We start from the raw sequence: 1,448 nt of genomic DNA, 5'->3' as shown, positions 1-1,448 counted from the left end.
CCCACAGGGTCTCCAAGGCTGTCAGTCTTCACAGAAGCAAAGCCCAAACCACACCCACTGCCGTGGAGTCGATTCTGACCCACAGCGCCCCTAGAGGACAGGGTGGAACTGCACCACAGGGTTTCCTGGGCTGTCATCTTTATGGGAGTAGATCACCAGGTCTTTGTCCCTGGGAGCCACTGGGTGGGTTTGAAATGCCAACACTTCGGTTAGCAGTCAAGCATTTAACTATTGCACCACAAGTCACTGAAGGTCAGAGAACTCCAGTGGTAAGGCCTTGAATTCAAGCTGCTGTGTTCTTCTAACAGAGAGATTTTCAATAAGGTGACAGAAAACATAACGAATGAGGTCACCCTCCCTCTGAAAAACAGCACTGACTGCAAAGTGCGATGTGTGTCTTGTGCCAATGTACAACCTCAACTTCTTTTCTTCCCCCACACTCCCCCTTCTCCAGGCACAATCACCTCCTGGGTGGTCATTTTTTTCCTTCCGGTCAACAGCGCCTTGAACCCTGTCCTCTACACGCTCACCACCAGCCTCTTTAAGGACAAGCTGAAGCAGTTGCTGCACACCCACCACGGGAAGCCGATGTTCAAAACGAAAAACAAAAGGGTATCGACGTCCCTTGTGTGGGCAGAAGACTCCTCATCACTTAAGCTCGGGGTGTTGAGCAAGATAACCCTTGGGGATGATGTGAGGAAACCACCCCCATACTAATGGGTGGGACTGGGGGCTGCCTGTTAGTGGACAATGTAGAGCAAGGTCCACCTGGTGGGAGATGGTCCCTGTAGTGCTTGTCACCCCCTGCCCAGCAGCACATATGCCCGTGTAGGGGGCACAACCCAACAAGGCTGGCGCTGTGGCCCTGGCGGCTGTGCTCCGTGTCAACTCTGCTAAGAACCACACCCAAAGGCTCTGCTTCTCACCCTCGGTGCTGCCCCCGCTCCGTGCCGACGGGCACAGTGAATCCGTGCATCACAGGCTGATGGGCCCGGGGCTGGCCCGTCACACAGGGTCTGCTTTGGCATGGAGGTGTACTGTCCATAAACACAAATGTTCCCCACGTCTAATTCCAGTGCGGCTGTGAAGACAAGGCTGACATCGCCTCTTCCTTTGCTTTCTCAACGTCAGAGCCACCAGCGCCCTGCCGAATGGAGGACAAAGGATTTCTGAGATGTTGCCCACCCTGAAGCCTACCCTACAGAGGCTGGTGGAGCAGCAGCTTTGAAAGCAGGACTTCAGGCTGGTTTCTAATGCCTAACATAGGACCAAGGAGCCTGACGGCATCGTGATTCAGTGTTCCACTACTAACGGAGAGGTCAGTGGTTCAAACCCACCAGCTGCTTCACAGGAAAAAGTCGTGGCAATCTGCTACTGTAAAGATGACAGCCTTGGAAACCCTCTGGGGCAGTTCCACTCTGTCCTCTAGGGGCGCTGTGGGTCAGAAT

General features: G+C 54.1%; 1 protein-coding gene across 1 annotated transcript in view; it reads left to right on the top strand.

Moving 5' to 3' along the window:
- Positions 1-717, top strand: part of RXFP2 (relaxin family peptide receptor 2) — a gene marked incomplete at its 5' end in the record, with an annotated part of 69,388 nt that extends 68,671 nt beyond the window's left edge. The window contains one exon of the mRNA XM_007955962.1: positions 455-717. Within this exon, the coding sequence (XP_007954153.1) occupies positions 455-717 (263 nt within the window). The remainder of the gene's footprint in view (positions 1-454) is intronic.
- Between the last annotated feature and the right edge of the window lie 731 nt (positions 718-1,448).

Source organism: Orycteropus afer, unplaced genomic scaffold (assembly GCF_000298275.1).
Source record: "Orycteropus afer afer isolate SDZICR_OR568_19922 unplaced genomic scaffold, OryAfe1.0 scaffold00558, whole genome shotgun sequence".
Classification (NCBI taxonomy): Eukaryota; Metazoa; Chordata; class Mammalia; order Tubulidentata; family Orycteropodidae; genus Orycteropus; species Orycteropus afer.
This window is presented reverse-complemented; position numbering and strand designations above follow the sequence as displayed.